At 40.8% G+C, this 19823-nt stretch overlaps 1 protein-coding gene across 6 annotated transcripts in view; it reads right to left on the bottom strand.

Moving 5' to 3' along the window:
* DLGAP1 (DLG associated protein 1) overlaps positions 1-19823 on the bottom strand; it is a 405081-nt gene that overhangs the window by 81405 nt on the left and 303853 nt on the right. For all 6 annotated transcript variants that reach the window (XM_033057058.1, XM_033057071.1, XM_033057048.1 and 3 more), the window contains 2 exons: positions 13279-13456; positions 10856-11096 (listed from right to left, as the gene is read on the bottom strand). In XM_033057058.1, coding sequence (XP_032912949.1) covers positions 10856-11096; positions 13279-13456 — 419 coding nt within the window. The remainder of the gene's footprint in view (positions 1-10855; positions 11097-13278; positions 13457-19823) is intronic.

The following is a 19823-nucleotide window of genomic DNA, read 5'->3' as shown; positions in this document are numbered from 1 at the left end:
CTGGCAGTGAAACAGAGGAGCTGGGTGTTTCTGTGACACCAGGCATACAGAAGTCAAGGACTGATTCTACGATGGTGGCAGCTGAGGACACTCAGCATCTTACACAACTAGACCCTCAGTGAGCAAATTTTGCAGGAAAAGAAAGACATGTCTCAGCTTTGTAACTTAACAGACTGCTCTGGTCTGCAATACGGCACTTAAAATATTAAGAAATGTATCTGCAGAACAGATGGGGGAAAGCATTCCCCTTCATTGGATGAAATTCCAACACTGCTGCTGTGGTCCCAAAAATTCCCACAGCTATTCAAGCTTTCTATCCAGTGCCTACTTATCTGTCATGTTCATTATTTTCCATTCACTAGTTTTGCCAGCCCTCTGAAAGCAATAAAGGGATTCTGGACACCATTAACTTGATGACCATTTCATATCCCTCTATATCTCCAGCCTGCAGGAAAACTGGATTCTCATCACAACCAGAAAAATATATTCTAAAATAAATGTCAAAATTTGACTACACTGGGAGCTCAAACAGCATCAATAAAATGTGCTAGACAGCACATCATCTCCACCTAGTCTACACATCAATTCATACATCATGAAGGAATAAGAAGACAAAGTATTTTGGAAAAATTCAGGTTAAAAGCTCCATACATCTGTTTCTCACCATCAACTATTCACACAGGGAAAGGTGTTAGTGATTCTACATAATGAATAATTTTTGAAGTGCAGGCCACAATTCTGTTTCGTTAAACTCTTCTGAACCTACTTTGCTACTTATAATCTGTTCTTTTAATTCATCCTTCTCATTCCCCTTTTGTCAATTCTTCTCACTTTTCTTTTAAAATTTAGCCATCAATCTCTTCGCTCTTCAATGAAAGAAGGTATGTTAAATTAGGAAAAAACAGTGTTGAGTAAAAATTGCTTTAACTGCTACTTATTTACAGATACACATTTTTTCCAGTGATGCATGTCACCTGTAGGGTAGGCTATTGTATTCCATTAAATAAAAAAAGTGACCACTCACATATCTTCAGGTTCAGTACCCCTTCACCCTACAGGTACTCCTCGACTGTGCTACCCAAACTCACAGGACATAAAATCAACCTTTGCACTCAGTGAGAGTCTTCTCAGCTGAAGTAGAAGCACCCTCCAAAAGGGGAGATACATACTTATGTTCTCAGTAAGCACTGACAGAAATGGAAAAAGGCTCTCAGGACTGCAATACATATTTGAAGTCCAGAAAAGGGGACAACTGGCAATATAAATCAGATTATGGGAGGGAGTTCTTACTGATAATGCCATGTGCAATCTGTGGAAGTACACGACACTGGAGCAGATGTTGGTGTGCCACAGGCTGCAGAGTCTTTGTAGACAAGGAGTGCCTGTTTAAGCATTAACCCTGCAGGTAGCTCATGTGAGATTAGACACAACTGCCTATTTACACAAAATGACACTGTACACATCTGGGTGAATGTGATGGAGCTTTTTGGCTGTGGGTAAAGTCCTAGGGGAAGATTTAGGAAGACTGAATGTCGGTGTTGGTATTGGAAATCTTACTAATGACTCCTTGTCTTTACTTATCTTTTTTTTTCAATTTTTTTTTTTTTGGTGAAAGGAGAATAAGCATTTTTGTCTTAGCTGTGCATGAATCTAACTTCTAACATGATCTAACTCTTCCACAGCCACATCCCAAATAGGGAAAGAAAAGCTTCCTTGGAAGTAAGTAACAAGACAGTAACTGACTTCACCTGGATGAGAGCATGCAGCCCTGCCAACCCCATGATCAGAGCTTCCAACACAGATGCAATACTTCACCCCTCCTCCATCTCTCTGGAACCCTTCTTCTTTTGCTTTCCCCTTTTTAAATAAAAGAGGCAAACGGTAAAATGTCACATGAGCATTCAGGGGACTGTGTGAGATAAGACAGAATAAGGCCATGGCACCAGGTGACAACTGGCTCTGTCACTTGGGTGCAAATTACCCAACATGCAAAATGGAAAGCAGCAGGTTTTCTCAGGCTTTGTCAGGCAGTCAGATTGAGGCTCATGGAGGAATTGGGTTTTATTCATAGCTTGGTTATTTTGGTCTAGTAGACCCTGATTTTCTTTGCCACACGTCTACATAATTTTATCTGATTCTTTGTGAAGTTCAGAAAAACGTTAAAAGAAATTGAAAGGAAAAAAAATTAAAAGAGAAATAGCCTGCCAGCATTTGTTTTGCTATCCTGTTACAATATTCTGACTTCCATCTAAACCCTCCCAGGCGGATAGATATGTACATTTTACTTCAGCTAAAGACAGAATTAATTTGAAAATTATTACAGGAAAGAGAATGGCTATCAAGACACCATCATCTTGACTGCAGAGACAAAAAGTAGGCATGTTCGTCAACAGAACAGGCAAGAGATCTGTCACAGCAGAAGGTTCTGTGATATTATTTATTGGTTTTTTTGTTTTTTTTTCCCTCCTCTGATAGCTTAGCTCAAATCCTTGATCAAAGCAACTAGGAATTGTTCTGCTCAGATGGCTTACTGCATTTTAAGTGGATGCAATTTAGCACTCTCCCATCTGACCAAAGCTAAATGCAGTAAGGGAAAACAAACCAACACATCCATTTCCCCCTTGAGAGGCCAGACAAAGGTTGTGGCATTAGAACAGATTACCAACATCTGCCTACAGTGAGCTTTTGATAAAAGGAACTGTTAGACTCTGATGGCAGTGAGACTGTCCCTCTTTGCAAAACAGCATTAGGTGTTTTCCAGATTCCAGTACTTGAGTTGCATTGTGCTTTTATTGAGCATTTTAAGAAGCAGTGCACTGAGACTGGTGTAATAGCAAGAAATAAAAGAAAATCACATCTGTGTATATACTTCAGGTTCTGCAATTTTTTTAATGTGCAGTTTTCTTTGCTGCCACATTTCCTTTGGGTTTCTCTGTCATATTATTAAAGAAACAAAGCAATGTTTGTTTCAAAAAGTGGCTAATAGTGTATGCACCCCATAGTCTACCATAGCTTCAAAGAGCCAATTACTGTTAGACTGTTGCATAAACACGTACTTAGGAAGCATGAAAATGTCCAATTATTTACAGTATTCAGTACTGCATACATCATATTTGAGTTTCAAAATGGGAATTACTGACATGATGAAATATAATGGCTTCAAACAAATTGCTGTACTACAAGAGGGGCCCTGTAGAGCTGTACTCATTAAACACACTTATTAAAAATTCTGAGTTTTTTGAAATCAAAAATCACTAAGTTACTTTAAAAAGCCCATCATCACCAAGTATGTAATCTGTAACTTCCTGCAAAATCTTGAGATTTGTCTTGAAGGAATGATGTAGAACTTAGTGCAGGTGAGTGGTAGCACATGGCTGGAGATTGGACAGTAGCACAAACTAAAAAGAAAAGCCTGAGGATTTTCACACACTGGATAAAATAATTAAGCATAGCCTCTCCAGGAAAGAGGCCTAAGTCTTGCTTCCCAAAAGACAACGGCAGTTAAAAGCACATTAGTCTATTTTAGGAAAATGGCAGGAATTATTACTCCAAATGTGATCTCATTATATAAATTGGGGCATGTCTTCAGCTACTGATTCAGCTCATTTCTGTCACTGCCACCACAAAAACATTACAATGGAAATAAGCTGGAACAAAAAAAGATTCCAGTCTTTGTTGTACTTTTCCATAAAGTGAAAATTTGCTCTTGAGCAAAGGACTGATGTATCTTTAATTCTCAGAGTTCTGAGAATTAGAGCAATGACAAGCAACCGAGAACAAAATTTTGGGATAAAAGTCACTTGCCCTCTTTTTACAATTCACAAATGGAATAGGACTATGGGTTTATTTTATTTTATATCCTGTATTTTATTTTATATGCTGCATATCCCACCCACTAGTGCACAATTATAAGCTGGCCCTGTTGTGGGAAGCCTGCTTCCTTGTGATGTGATGTGATGTGATTCCAGGCGTATTTCAAAGGTTGGTTCCTACCTCTGTGTTCCAATCAGGTAACTCTGTCCCCAGAACCACAGGTACACACGGATGCTGAGTCAGAGCTGCTGAAATCACATCAGCCTTGCCCTGCACCTGAGTTCACTCCCAGGACACCTGACCTGAGCCAAACTGCTGCCCCTGTCTGAGGCAGACCTGTCAGCCAGCCCAAGCTGCTGGCAAAGGGCAGACTTGCCTTGCAGCAGTGAGCAGGAGAGACTGTTTGCCACAATCCATTGCTTCTTGGATTGTGGCAAAATCACAGAGGTTTCACGCTTGTTTATGGGCTCAGAAAAATGTTAATTCTCAGCTAATGAGACTTGAGGCATGCAGTGCTCAGTCAGCAGAACAACTTTTAAATTACTGTTTTGCTTGTAATGACTTCCTGTGCATTTGTTATGGTACATCAAGTGGCATTTTTTCTCAGCTAGGTACTGGACATTCAGGTGCTGTAATACACAGGCATGGCTGCAGGCTCCATCAGGGCACTTCCACAAGAAGGTGCTCACCAGCAGGAGTGGGGTGCACAATCATGGGATCAGGACTCTCACATTGCATTAGCACACTGGGAGGTCTCTGTGAAACTGGGGTCCTGAACATCCCTACAAAAATCCCCAGTAGTGGTGCACTTGATAACACATCTACCTAGTCTGAAACTAAAGCAGAGTTCAAATCCAAACATGCTCTGTACACCTTTAGGGAGAACTGTGTAAATCTTAAATATTGAAATTACAAATATGAAATTATTATCACTTTTTGTATGTGCAATATAATAAAAAGAAATGAATTAATGGAATAATAATTTAAGCACATTCCATACAATATATGCCAAGGGGTTCCACAAAATTTTTCATATCTGTAACAAAATTAATGCAAGATTAACTAATAGTGAAACATTATATTTTAAGTAATTAATTCCTGCATCCTCTATTTGTGCTCCCCTTGATAAGAAATGCATTTAATAGTTGTTTGCATAGAACAATAGGGATTTCTGTTAAAATTCTCTTTCTCCTCTAAAATCATGCTTTTCCCCATTTCATTTGAGAATATCGGCTCACAGGTCTGATGGCCATCTTACTCCCAGCATCTCAAAAGGCCAAAAGGGTCTTACAGAGCAGGAAGCTGAGCAGCACAGGGCAGTGTATGCTGGGCTTTGCCAAAGCACAGCTGGAGGTTTGAGGGAGGTGTAGTCCTGGTGAGGCCACATCCCAAGTGTGTGCCCAGAGCAGCACTCCCCAGCAGAGCTGGTGGGGCAGGAGTGTGATTTACCCATTTTCAACCCTGGAGATGTCCAGGTTGTTTGGACAACTGGAGAAGTCAACAAAACAAGTGCTGCCTCAACAAAATAGCAGAGTTGTTCCGTGTTTCTGGAAGTGTCCACAACTTATTCCTCCAAGACATTTTAAGTGCAGGGTTTTGAATAATTAAGATCTTTCTCACATTCTTACCTCACTGTAAGCCTTAGGCCAAATGTTTAGAAGCGTTTTAAGCAAATAAAGAATAAGAATAGAAGCAAAGATGGAATACTAAAGGATAATGCTGGTTTTTCATTCCCTGTATTTGAAACACATTTATAACTTTGGAGACTGCTGTAAACTCCTCCAAATGATGTTTTCAGATGGGAAAAAAGCATAAAAAATTAGGCCATGCCCTACAAAACAAAGTCCTTTTCTCACCCTTTTTGAATATCTCACTAAAAACCTTCACTGGCTTCATAAAAATGGTGTTTATTTGGCGTGATGTGGAACTTAACATTCATCAAGCTGCCTATAGGATAGGGGAGATGAAACTCATACTAGCTATAGTAAGGCACCTCTGAAATTGGAAATGCTCTCCTCCAAGGTCAAATCCTCATTACTAAAGGAAAACATTTTAAAGTGCTGATTTAAGCAATTTAAAAGCAGATCCAAAGGCAGAACACATTTTAGGATTACTCAAGGAAAGAGAGGAAATGAACCATGTAAATTCTTTGTCAAACAGTTTTCTACAATCTTCAGATTTATTTCAAGTTTCAACATCTGCATGAAGGCCTCAGTGTAGTTATATTCCTTCAGGCCTTCTGTGGAAATACCTTTATTTTGGTACAGATCCAGAAACCAGCCTTAGCTTCAGCTGGAAATCGCATGTGAAATACTAACACCTTGTTTCCTTTTAAACAGAGCAGTCTGAAAGGACAGCTCTGAGGAAGCCAAACGACTTGCATCTGGCATACACTCAATTACAGGTTCCTTATCCACAGGATTTATTTTTGGAATTCTGCCTAACACAAGTCAGTTTTTAGATTTGTTTGCATTTATATGCTTATTTATCTATATATTTATTTATTGGCTAGGCAGCCCCTTAGAGATTTTCCACAAAATACCTGACTTGTCTTGATCAGATGTTCCAATGAATGGAAGGAAAAGGTTCGCTCAGCTGAAAGACTGCCATTAGCACGTACTGTAGTAACTCTGTCCTTCTCTAGCCTGATGGCTACACAGCAGGTTTTCCTTGGGATTTTTATGTATTTTGCTTTTAAGCAGAAGTGTAATATTACTGACAATCACCAGATGGCATTGCTGCAGATAACTCTGATATTTCTTTTCACCTAACTCTATGGAGGATAGGTACTGAATTGCAATCTAGCGCAGTTTTTCCTTGAGCTCTGTTAGAGAGATGTCATTATATATTTGTATATTATATTGTATTATATATTTTTATGCATGTGTGCTCATGCCTGGGCCCTCACAATGTCATAAGATTTGTTTACAGCAGAGGATCATGCATAGGGAAAGTTTAGAAACATAGACACAATAAATGGGGGAGAAAGATGTTCTTTAGACTACTTTAACATTTCATTGTTTCTTAATTACTGCATTCTTCAAGCCCATTGAAATTATTCACAGACTTAAAATTGTTAACAGGCTGCTTATTTAGTGACTGGATTTGTTGGCTGAAGTGCTTCAGCTACAATAGTTGCATCTGCAAATAACCTGGGATCAAATTATGTTATAACTCACAGCTCATTAAACTCCTCTGAAGAGATCAAATGACCTGGGTGTTAATTTTTAGTGCAGCCTATGGTGTATAACATATGTCAGCACTTCAGAGCTGCTCTGCCTCCCAGCCTACACAGTGCTGCTCCCAGGGATGGTCCTAGTCAGGATGCCTCCATGGGTAACACTGATACTGAGAGAGCAAACACGAGGGTGAACAGAGCTTTCCAAGTGATTAGCTTTCAAGGGATAACACAGCTGTGACATAGAACTTATTTCCATATAAAGTGTCAAGATTGCATTTTCTCCTCCTCATTCCAAAACCCTTCATTTAAAAGCAAGGATAAAGGGAGTTTGTAGCCAGGTGGGGTGTTGGGAGGAAAGAGTTAAAACCAGAGATTTGGCAAGGAGGGAATAGTTTTTGCTCATATTGACCTTGCAGCTGGGAATGCTAAAAATGTCAGAGTGGGAAAGAGTGTCCATTTATTATGCTGAGTGTTGTTCATCCTCTGTTGGTTTTGAGAATTCCTGTGTAGAGACAACACACTCACAGACACGCTTGAGCCTTCTGCTGGAAGTGAGATATCACAAAAGTACAACCTTGTGATAAATTGCATGTGTGCAAAGCTCTTTGATACCTGGGGCAGGCAGTGGGTGCCCTTGCCCCTGTGTGCTAGGATGAACTGAGCCTAATGGAGCCCATGTGTCTCTTGTCACTAGGATGAACTAAGCCCACCTGAGCCCATGTCTCAGTGTGTCTCTGCAATGTTTGTGAGGTAATGAAATAGCTCTACTCATTGCATTTCAGCTGTGGTTTGGTGGTTGCCATCATTACCTGTATGTGTTGTCTCACACATGGGGATTGACCTCTTCTCCCAGGCAAGCAGTGACAGGATGAGAGGACTTAGTCCTAAGCAGTGCCAGGGAAGGTTTAGGTTGGACATTATGAGGAACGTTGGTGGCAGATTTTGGTGAGGTTAGGATTTGCCTCTCCTTTGGTGACATCAGGTGCCTCCACCTCCATTTTTACACTTGGGCTCAGTTCCATCCAGCTGAGCCATCCCTCAGAGCTCCCACAGCACTTCTAGGATCAGTGCAGGCTGCAGAGGCCACCAGGGGGACAGCCACCCTTAGCTGAGCTCTGTGCCATAGCCACTGCACAGATTTATAGTTACACAGGGCACATCCTGAGGAACTGAGCTAGAGGTGCAATTCCTGATTGCAGAACTAAGCCACCAACACTATGTGGCAAAAGGAAACGAAAACCTGAGGCTGCCACCACAACACCAAGGGCTAACAGGTAAAGTGTGATTTTTGTCCACAGTTCTCGCTTTATTGAGATGCCCTGAAAAGCTGTGGATCATTGCTCTAGAGGAATAATTTTGAATCCAGTAAACCAGCAACTCTCCTGTCTTTTCCACCATCAAGCTGGCATTTGCCTGGACTTCCAGCTGTCAAAGAGATTCTCAGTATCAGTGTTATGATCACAGCTTGGGTATTCACGAGTTAAAAGCCATGTTCTTGAGGGAATTGCTAATGCTGATGCAAGGAATCTTTCTTGGTTGAACAGGCAGAGATGCTTTAGGGGCAGGAGGACTGTTCTCTCATTTGGGGATGTTAAAACCATTTTTAGATCATAACTGCTCCCATGTCTCCCACAAAAGCATTTGCAACATCACCTTAGTGGAGATAAACCTGATACTGTTCTCCTTTCTTCATGTCTGCCTAGTTGTTGTGCCATTTCCCATTTTATTGAAGCAGACATTAATAGAAACCATCAACATTGCCTTTCATATTTCTCTTCTGTGAGCCAGGCACAGGCAACACCAAAGTAATCGATATAGACACTTTTGAATAAAATTAATTCAATTCTAATCCCCTTTAAAAAGACAGTGGTACGTAAGTCAGGTACTAAAAGAGACAAGTTGTCTGAAATGCTACCAGTGGAAGGGATGGGTCCTTGGAGCCCAAGAATCAGAAAATGAAAAAGATAACTCAGTAAAATTCCCACAGCAGAAAATAGGCATATACAGCAATCTTGAAATGCTTTCATGTACTCCAAAGAGAGCACTGCAAATCATTCCTCTCTGCTTTTAATGGCTTGACTACAGAAGCAATAACCCTAGACATCCTCACTGGACTATGCTTTTCAATATCACAGTTTTGTTCATATGATTTTTTAAATAAAGCCAGCTACCCAGAGAAGAGATCAGGCCTCTATGGTTGCACTACAAAAAAGGGACCATCAACAAGAGATAGTTTATATGACAGATTCTCCTCTTTCAAGTTTTTCAGTGTTCTTGGCTGGGACACACAGCCAACCTTCTCCATTCATACACCATTATTCCCAGACATAGGCATCACTTTCCTAAGTGACAGGAAGAACCTCTTACATACAGATAATGAGCACAGTTATTTTTATAAAGGAAAAGTGTTATCAAAGCCATTCTCACGGAACAGAAAACCCTCTTTGGGATCCACCCAAGCTCATCTAACAAAGATGAGTATACACTGAAAAATCCCTGAAAACTCCCATCCTTCAGCTTTTGCCTCAGAATACGTTTGACACGAACTAATACCACACAGTGAAGTAGCACACACCTTATGCAAATCCTGCCTTTGTGGTTTGGTGCAAATCCTGTGTGTTTACAAGGACTATTTCTATAGCAGAAATGCTGCCATGTGAATACTATTTCTTTTGTGATTTAGATGAGAATTGCTCTGCAGCATTTGTTAAAAATGCTTTGATGTTTGTGATGCACTGCCAATATACTTACAACAGTACTTAAATTTGCTACTTTTAGAAAAATCTTTAATTTAGCTGAACATTTTTGGTTAAAGGATTTAAAGTGTTCTTTGATGACATAAAACAATTGACAAGCAGCTTTAAAAAAGACTTACAAGGAATAAACAACTGCACCTGTGAGATAACACACAAAAGGACAAAAGTTTACAGAAAACAAATGAAAAAATACAGCAAAAGAGATAGTAGGTACAGTGAAATACATATATTAGTCAATATTAGTCAAGAATATGATTAGTATACGAACAGTATATGAATAGTATATGAAGCTTGTGTGAAACAGTGGAATGGCTGCACAGAAGTCAAAAGAAAGAGGCTCTCTCTCATTCTGCCACAGGGAAAGCACACACATGTAGTGGCTCCTGCCTCTTGCTTTCCTGAATGAGAGAGGCAGATTTAGAATTTAGTTTTACTTGGTTTTTCTTCCCCTTAAGCACTTTTTTGGTGAAATTCATCATGGTTATTTCCAAAAGAAAAGCAACCTCAAACATTAAAAAGAAGGTTTGAAGTCTCATGTTTACACCAAAACCTCTCCCTCTAGCAAGGCTTGAATAGTTTGAACTACAGAAAGAATGCAACAGCAAAATGTGGACATGCACGTTTTGACCTGCAGACTGCTTCGTCCTTTCTTCATTCTCACATCTTAGATGGGGCCTAGAGAGCTGGAACAGTCTCTTCAAGCCAGTAAAAACCACATCCAGTAACTTTTACAATTGCTTCAACTTTGTGTAAGACCTCATTGGAGGGACCCTCCTCTGCTGGTCACAGCCAGCAGAGCTGCTAACCCAGAGCCTTGCCAAATTGTGATTGCTCTTTTGGGGAGGACAGAAAGAGGAAACACAACCTTGGACTTCCCTTCTATGTGCTTTTAGCTCAGAATAAATTAGTTTGGACACAGAAGGAACCACAACTGCATCAGCCTTTGTCTGAGTGTGATTTGAGGCTGATTAGTCTGTCCAGCTCCCTGGTGAAACACGCTCTCCTAAGAGCTTGGCATCTGGCAGAGAAAAGCTTGATCTGATGGAAATGCACTGGAAGTACCTTCCCTTTGTGCTCCCTGAGGATTTCCCTTTGTGTTACTCACCAGTGCTGCTCTGGATGGTCCTGACCGTGGTGGTGGTACGTGGGGGAGATGAGGAGCGGAGCGATATGCACTCGTCGTCCTGGGAGCAGCCCTTCTCGATGGCTCGGACGTAGCTGTGGCTCCGCATGCGGAAGCAGCCTGGCATGGGCAGATCCAGCGCTTCCACCGCCTGCGACTCCAGCTCGCTGAACACCGACTCGCACACGGACTCGAACTGGCCGTTCACCTCCATCTCGCTCACCTGCAGACACACAGCAGGCAGGGTCAGGGCATCCTGCACACAGATACTCCACACTGCCTGACACAAGCGCTCTCCAGCTACAGTGGCACAATGGCCAGCACCTGCTGGAGGATCCCTTTGCACATGGCGAAAGGCAAATGGGACATCCCATAGCAGCAATTCGGAGGGGAAAAAGCAATGTATAAAAGGTGTTAGGCAAAGATTCAGCAGAGTTTGGGCTCTTGGCTCTTCTGAAACTGGTGGGAAGCCTGGAGCCCTCAAAGCAGCTTCTGCTTTATGTCGCCCTGGGCCCACAGCAGAGATTGAATGTTTGGTCATTGTGATCATTACATGTAAAACAAAAATCACACTATCATTGTGGGGTGAGGAAAAAACCGAAGAGTCATCTTAACCCCAGTACATTATCAATGCAACCCACAGGCAATCACAGTGATAAAAAGCTGAGTGGCTGGGAAGCTGAAGGGAAGCAAAAACAGGAAGGGGAGGTTGGTAAGGGAACTAGCTTTGCTGCTGGGGAAAAGAGTAGGACTAAATTTCTGGCTGAGAGCAAATGCAAAGGAAACCTTAGATCCTTTATGCAGCAGACACTAGGTGGTGACAAAGACTTGTGCTCACAGTGGTTAAAGAGCATTCAAAAACTTCCTGCAGGTCTTAAGGATCTGGAAACCATTTACCTTGGCTTAATTAGAAATGGATAGTCATGTTTCTAAACTGAGAATTGAGCCTCGAGCTTGGCATTGAAGCACAATAATTATCACTGTAGGAAACATGCAGATGGAAACCATCACTTGAGGATTTTGTTAGTTTTCAAGCATGTACAAGATCAGGTTAGCAAAAGATAAGACTATGTTAGGATGGTAGGAAAAAAACCCATCAGAAATTATCTTCCAGGATTAATGTTACAGGAAAAATGTTTTGCAGAGTCTTTGTACACAAATACTTTGTAACTGAAAAATCTCAGAGAGTAAAACATTTATTTTCAAAGAAAAACTATTTTAAAAAGCATGGAAGAGTAGTAGGTAGTACAACAAAAAGAATAATCTTACTATGGCAGAGAATATCCAATGCTCAAGTAAATATCTCTGAATTAATGCATTTTTAAACAAAAAACTTGTTCACCTTGGCAAATGATAACCACAACCACTCCTTGGCTGACAACTTTTTGTGTTGGTGTGCAGCCAAACAAGTAACCTTGACTTAATGTTCGTGTAGCTGCCTCTGACACCTAAATTTCTGTGCTGTTTTTTCCTAGATACATCCTGATTCTCCTTTTAGAGCACCAGCCCATGCCCTGTGCAAAGTGCCTCGCTGTGAAATACACAGGTGAATACTCTGAAGTGTCTAAATATAGTATACTGCAGAAAGGGAAACTACAGCTCCATACTGAATGGCACATGTGTTTGTTATGGCCACAGGTGAAGTCCTGGTGCCACTGATGTTACACACATTTTTTGACATTGCAATGACTTGATATGCCAGTCATAAGGGATCGGTGTTTGGCACCACAAATCCTGCCTGCTGCACTTCTGGATTAGCATAAGGAAGTTCTTTCATCCAACTGATTTACCCAAATGATCCATTTAAGCTAATGAGCCAAAAATCATACCAAGGAGCTAGAGGATGTAACTGGCCCTCTGCCCTGTGGTGTACTGGCACTTTTGCATTTCTTTCAGTTCCCTATGAACTCAATTGTGCAAGCATGCTGAATGCAAGGGCAAGCTATTTTATAACATTAAAACACATAAACTGAATCTGTCACAGTGGACTTCATTTTTGTTCTTGTTTAAGAGCATGAAGATCTCTTACAGGATTTCAGGGCAAAAATGCAGACAGATTTTTGCACTTAATACATACACTGTAATATTTGTACTATTAAGGTGAAAAGTTTGGAGGTACACAAGGTAAAAAATGCATAAAATAGCATAAAGAAACTAAAATCTCTAATAAAATTGTGGATTACAAACTATAAACCGCCTAATTTTGCTTTAGCATCTCACTCAGCATACAAACTTCTTTTGAGGCATTCAAAAATTTTTGATTGGAGGTACTAAGCACAAGATCCTTAAGAAGCCTGTTTAATGACAGTGTTGGTGAGTACCACTTAAAGCAAAATCCAGCTTCTCCTATTGCAATGAGGGTGCAGCGTGGCACCTGCTCTCCAGGCTGCCCCGGGTGCACCCACCTGGCTGATGGTGCTCATGGCTCTCATGTAGCTCTCATTGCGGGAGCGGAACTTGGGGGACGTCAGCAGCCCTGCAGGGTCCAGGCTGTCCAGGCTCCTGTTGATGGAGACTTCACTCACTGCCCTCAGGTAACTGTGGCTCCGGATCTGAAGCTTTGGCGAGTGTTCACTGGATATCCTGGCAGTTTTGGATGAGGAAAAAAAGAAAAAGAAAGAAAAAAGATATTCCATCAAATCCAAATGGCCTCACCAGGAGTGAGAATAACCAGATGTTTTTCCCTGGAACAGCATGACTTGAACAAGTCATGACACAGTCCTTGTATATTTATAAAATAAAGGCCATGTCAGTACTTTTATTTGGATTACCCCATCCTGTTATTTGCTGGAAGCAAAAGAATGGAAAGGATTCTCTTTTCATTTTTTGTAAGCCATGTCTAAGCAAAATGGCAAAATCACATTCATTTTCTTTACTGACAACAGAATGGAAAAATATGTTGTACTGACAATGACAGCATCCAGTTCCACCAACCCCCCCACTATGTGGGACTTTTGAAGTGACAACTCTGAAATGACTTCACGAGCTGATTTTAAAAGTGCAAGAGCAGCCATTGAGATGAGCAGCAGAGAAAGCCCTGTGGTCTTACTGAGATGAATGCAGCAACCATCAAAACCAGCTGGGGAGGCAGGTAAAGAAAGAAGAGGCCTGATAGTTCGATCAGCTGGATGATCTTATATTTATCAACTGAACATCCACATCTCAAAATGCTGTTGGTGATGTGACTCTGACATGTTCTCATGTACGTACTCATGAAACAGGATGGCTTCTCATGGGGCTTTCAAGGGTGTACAGGCCAATAGGGCAGGTAGATCATACAAACCATGCAAAATGCACTCATAGTATGCCTTAACCTGGGAAATCATTCCAACAGCAAACCTAATAAGGCTTGATATACTTTAAATTTTATTTTAGACTTGGCTTAAACTGCGACTTAACAAAATGTATGCTAGGAAAGTAGCTTTACACAATGATGTTAAATTACAAGTTTAAAAGTATTGTATTTCTGAAGTGATAACTTTGCTAGTTTTTCAATACAAGTGACACGTGAGATGTACAAGTAATCAAAACCAAACAAAACCCCCTCCCCCCCCGGGAATTTTTATTTCTGCTGTGTTCCTGCCATATGTGCTAAGAGTCAGCTGGAACAACCCTCCACCTGTGAGATGTTTTATCCTCTGAATGTGCTGGCTAAGTGCTGTCTTCACAACCTGAGGCATCCTATAAAGATGTGAGTCACAAAAAGTGTGTGAAATACACTTGTATGAAATACAGCTACAGTAATTTCACGATTATAAGACGCACCTGATTATAAGCCACATGTTTGGGTGTTGGCAACTGTCTTGGGTTACAATACAGAGTGTGATAAAAGGTACCTGTTCTATCACCATCTGTTGAGGGTGGGGGCAGTGATCCTTATTTCCGTGGGAGATATTCTGCTAATGGGCCATCCATTGAAACCAGGTTGGGCATTGTTCTTTATCTTTTCACACCCCATCCTTCCTCCAGCAAGTCATTTTCTGCTAATGGCCCATTGAGTCCCACTGTGGGACTGATAAAATTACTTCATCCCTTTGGAAGTTGCTCCAGCCAGGGGGAAGAGCCCAACATTTCTTACCAAGATAAAAACAGAGGTTTTGGGACACTAAGGGAGCCCTTTCTCCACTGGACTCCAGAGGAAAACCACATTTCTCCACATCACCACTGGATCTCCAGAGGGAAACTGCACCTTCTGCAGGAGCACAGCTTCAACTGAATCACATCTGTCACTGCAGGAGGATGCAGCCACCATTTAATGGGACTGCTACCAACATCCTGCCTGACGGGGTGTCAGGTTGTACTCTGACTTTGTCAGGGTTTGGAGTTTGTTTCTTTGTAGTACTGTATTTCTATTTTCATTTCCCTAGTAAAGAACTGTTATTCCTAATTCCCATATCTTTACCTGAAAGCCCCTTCATTTCAAAATGATAATAATTTGGAGGGAGGGGGTTTACATTCTCCATTTCAAAGAGAAGCTCCTGCCTTTCTCAGCAGACACCTGTCCTCCAAACTAAAACAGCAACTTTTTGTTCTTTGTCCATATATAAGCCGCACCTGATGATAAGTCGTCCTTCTGGGTTCGGGCCAAAATTTTAGTCAAAATGGTACAGCTTATAATCGTGAAATTACTGTAATTTGGGGGATATGTCTTTTGAAAGAACTAATTGATAAATAAAGTGTCAAAAGGGTGAGTCTTTGATATATTTTTTTATTTTTAAATATTCTTAATGTATCACAAAGCAAACTAATTAAAATATTAACTAAATTTTCCATTTTAAAATATAAATCTCATAGAGATGTTTAGGTATATGAAAGAAAAATCTGTAACCCAATTACTGGCTTAATCTTTGTCTCCTAATCTTTAGAAATACATGCACAGCTGACCTGAAGAAGAGAATCCATTTTATGTCTAATTCCTGAAGCATTTGCAGATATTTTGTATTCAAGTATCTAATGATGGTAATTAGTATCAGCAATTTCCCAGTGGCATGCACAATTCTGGTAATTGTCAATGCATTTTGGGAGGATGAGTCCCTTGTGTAATTGCTCACCTAAGTAGTTCAGAAACTGGGTCTGTTTCTGAATGGTCCAATGCTGTAATAAAATCTAGGCCATCTCTACAATACCATATTCTCTGGCTGCTAATTACCTTCCTGATAAAAATATGTAAACTTATACTAATTGTCTGATACTCTTGTCACAAGATGAAGATAAAGTCTTTGCTGTCCATTTTCACTGTGCCTAGTGTGCAATACAGCAGCCATTTCCATACTCTTTGACTCCTCACACCACTTGATTCCACATGGCAAAACCATTAGAATAAGTGGTGCTCCAAACAATGGAAAAAAAAAGGCAGAACAAGTGGTGTAAAGTCAACTGTTAGTAATGGTTACATTTGCTTACTGCATTTTTCTAACTAACATTAAATATGTACCTCTTGGAAGAAAATTAATTGCCTGTTACTGGATTTTTAAAAAATAGAATGAATAATTCAACAGACATAATTTTTCTGATGCATTTGAGCTACTTCCCCACACTGCAGATCTGCAAACTGATCAGCATCACCTGAAATGCATTTCCTAGATTGGTTCAAAATGTATTTTATGATTATGATGTGAACAGTTTGCTGCCAATATGTGACATGCAAAATTCAAATAAGCTTGATTAGCTGCCAGTTAGTCAAATACGTCACCTGGGGCTTGTTGCTGCCCACTGATTAGCTGAGCTTGCAAGAAGACTGTAGCACATGACAAGATTCAGTGCGCAGATATTGCCAGACAGAAATCTGCAAGTGCTGAGGCACGTGGCCTTTAGAGAGTGGAACCAATATAACAAGATGCAAGTATCCATAGCTCAAAGGTTTTGCTGTGGCAGCCAGAGTAAAGATCATGTAAGATACTCATGGAAGCGTCGTGGAAAGCCACCACAAAGAATGTAGAAATGAATTTTCTGTATGCATTAGTGTTGCAAAATATTTTCCCAACTCTGCTTGAAACCAAAGAATTCCTCATAAAAGTAGATGTCCCCCTTATTTTTTTCCAGATGTGGATCCTCAGCACAGCTGCCTTTTTTTGGTTTTTGTTCCTCACTACACAACTGGCCAGTTTGACACAAATCCTGAATCGTATTTTACAGGAGGCTATTTATCTTAATCTGTGCACACCTCCCATCTCCTGTATAAACCTAAGGAGGCAGTTGGATGCTGCTGAAGGAGGTAGTGCCTTGCTTTATTGATTGCTACAATCTCTGTTTCATTAGATGTAGTGGTGGGGGGAAAAAGGAAAATAAAAACGATTTAAACATAGAGAAAGAAACATTGAAGGTCTGCATTTATAATGATTACTGCTGCTTTTATAGCTGTGTAATAAATTGTCACTATGTCCTACAGTAAAGTTTAATGAACAGCTGAAAACCGGAAATTTTGATAATATGGCACTTAGGAATAAATCTGACTATGTATGATGTGCAAGATCTGAATGTAAAATTAATTTCCTTGGAGTTACTATTACCAGTAACGTGTAAATGAAAACACCTCTTTCTTCCTTGAGGGTTCAAGTCTATCTCTTATTTGTCCTGCATTACCTAACTTTCTGTTTGTGCCATTGTAATTTCCACAGTAAGTACACCATGCCAGGGACTGAGACTTTGGGACAGCTCTTTGGCCAATACAAAATGGTCTTTTGGCTCCACTCACTGCTTTGGATGTATTAACTGGCAGAAGTGGGGTGTGAATTATTTAGGTCCTTTAACAAGCTCCTCAAGCATGATCCATAATTTCTGTACTGCACTCACAAGTGGCAGGTCCTCACACTGGCTGCACCATGCTTTTTCCCCACACTGCTGCCCTTGCCCCAGGCCTGGATGGGAGCACAGTCACATCAGCATCACTCTGATACACACAGGGTGGGATGTGCGGCACTACTGGATGCGCTTCCCAAAAACCACAGCAAGAGGCACCAGGAGGAGATGAGAGCTCTGTGTTGCTACTGCTCTGCTGCCTGCCATTATAAGTTTCCCAAGGGGATTGACAAGAGAAGGAGCCAGCCCTAATCTGAAGTGGGTGGAAATCTGAGTCTGCTGAGTCCCAGCAGATAAAATAAATAGTCCCCTGGGTAGAGGAAGGCAAGTGCCTCTGATCTGCACTGTTCGTCAGAGAAGATCAAGATACCCTGACAATGAGGCCAAAATGCTACAGAAATTCCATGAGAAGCTCTGAGAGACAGGAGAATGTTTGTTTAATCAAATTTAATGCTCCTTTAAGAAAATATGTTCCAGTGAAGCATCTGAACCAGATCATGTAGGTGTATAAAGGAAATCTCTGCATACTGCACTGAGATTTCTGCTCTGTACATTTCAAACACACTGACACCTATTCTCGTGTTTTCCTTCAAACAAAGGAAAGAAAGTATTTAAAACATCTAATCACCCTACCACTGTTAGAACATGGTAAGAAATACTTCTAACTCCCTCTTACAGATGTGTTTGTATTTACACGATATTAACATGATTTACATGATTCAATTCAGATGAAAACACATTCTGGGCCCTCATTTATTTGATTACTTGTAGAGTAAGGAGTTGGTTGGTGTGGACATTTGTGAGAGGAGCTAGACTCAGGTGATTTGCTCTGGAGGCTACAGGGGAGCCAGAGAGGGAACTGTAGTGAAAGGACAAGGAGTAAAAGCCACAAACTGAAAAAAAGAAAAATCAGGTTAGATATTAGGAAGAAATTCTTTACTGTGAGGATGGTTAGACATTGGAACAGGTTGCCCAGGGAGGTTGTGGATGCCCCAACCCTGGCAGTGTTCAAAACCAATTTGGATAAGGCCTTGAATAACCTAGTCTTGTGGGAGGTGTCCCTGCCCATGGCAGCGGGGGAGGAGGCTAAATGATCTTTAAGGTCCGTTCCAAGCCCTTAACACTCTATGATTCTGTGATTCTATATAAAAGGGTTCAAAATGCAGTGTTAGCAATTAACAGTGAAATAAATTTCACTATACTCTTGGCAGAGTTCCTGTGCCTTGAAAATGTCTTTCAAATGACAAAGAGAAGATACACAACAGGGATTTACATAAGCAAGCAATTTTAGTTTCAAATATTTCCTTTTAATTTAGGAATCCACAATGCACTCTGTCATATACATGTTCTTTATAAAAAGCACTTTCATTCTGAATGAAGAAAGGGAAAACCAAGCCTTATGCTGACTGCCTTTTTTTTTTTCTTTTAGGCCAGACACAATACAATAAAACGCAGTCCTGGGACTGTATTGTCTTCTGCAAGTTCAGCAGTCAAAATCATAGCACAGTACAGTGTTGTGCCAGATGGGTGCTGTGTTCTGCCAACAGAAAATGACAAAGCAAAATAAAAGTCCAGAAACATGCCCCGAATGCTTCTGTAAGCCAGCAGAGGAGTGTGCTAAAATTTGCCTTCCAACAAAGAAGAAGGCCTCAAAAAATACACCACATTCAACATGAAACCAAGAAAAAATAAACCTCACAGCCACCACTACTGTTAAGTATCCCAGCTTTCAATTTTGGTGCATATAACTGACAGCTTGGTTCCATGGGGATAAATTATCCTCTGCTGAATGTCCCACCTCTGGCATGGCTGATGGGCACATTCAACATACTTTTCTCTGCTTAATTTTATTTGCATTTTAGTGTTGCTAGAAGGTAGAATAATCCAGTGCAGCATGACACGAGGTGAACACTGAAGGACACCAGAGAGGAAGATGTAGAGAACAATTTACTGATGTGCATCTGTCTGATCCCAGTCATGACATGGGTCAACAAGGCTGGGGTAATTTTTCCATGTTGGCATCTATGTTCTGCTGCTTTTTGGTGCAGAGAACAGGGTGCTGTCATGTCACTCATGGAGGCAAGGGCAGCACATAAACAGTTTTTAGCGTTTGCCCTCCCCACTCCAGATTTTTCTGGGTCTGAAGATCTCT

This window comes from Catharus ustulatus, chromosome 1, assembly GCF_009819885.2.
Source record: "Catharus ustulatus isolate bCatUst1 chromosome 1, bCatUst1.pri.v2, whole genome shotgun sequence".
NCBI classification, from domain to species: Eukaryota; Metazoa; Chordata; class Aves; order Passeriformes; family Turdidae; genus Catharus; species Catharus ustulatus.
The sequence above is the reverse complement of the archived record's forward strand: the minus strand, read 5'-3'. Positions and strand labels throughout refer to the sequence as shown.